General features: G+C 63.4%; 1 protein-coding gene across 1 annotated transcript in view; it reads right to left on the bottom strand.

Moving 5' to 3' along the window:
- Positions 1–5: 5 nt before the first annotated feature.
- Positions 6–265, bottom strand: part of LOC122191854 (nitric oxide synthase, endothelial-like) — a gene marked incomplete at both ends in the record, with an annotated part of 1,507 nt that continues 1,247 nt past the window's right edge. The window contains 2 exons of the mRNA XM_042892256.1: positions 6–42; positions 112–185. Coding sequence (XP_042748190.1) covers positions 6–42; positions 112–185 — 111 coding nt within the window. The remainder of the gene's footprint in view (positions 43–111; positions 186–265) is intronic.

The following is a 265-nucleotide window of genomic DNA, read 5'->3' as shown; positions in this document are numbered from 1 at the left end:
GCCATCATGTGCCCCATCAGCTTGGCCGAGATCTTCACCGCACTGCGGGGGTCCCAGAAGCTCAGCACCATCCTGCCCGGCCCCCACCCCACCATCTAGGCTGTCACCTACTTGGCAACCTCCTTGAAGGTCTTCCTCCTGGTGACTGTGGTGCCCTTGGAGACGTACACCTTCCAGGCATCGGGCTGCGGGGAGAGGGGTCAGCAGTGGGATGGGGAGATGGGATGGGATGGGATGGGATGGGATGGGGATGGGATGGGGGTGG

This window comes from Lagopus leucura, unplaced genomic scaffold, assembly GCF_019238085.1.
Source record: "Lagopus leucura isolate 7727_CA_CO unplaced genomic scaffold, USGS_WTPT01 33122-0_obj-0_obj, whole genome shotgun sequence".
Classification (NCBI taxonomy): Eukaryota; Metazoa; Chordata; class Aves; order Galliformes; family Phasianidae; genus Lagopus; species Lagopus leucura.
This window is presented reverse-complemented; position numbering and strand designations above follow the sequence as displayed.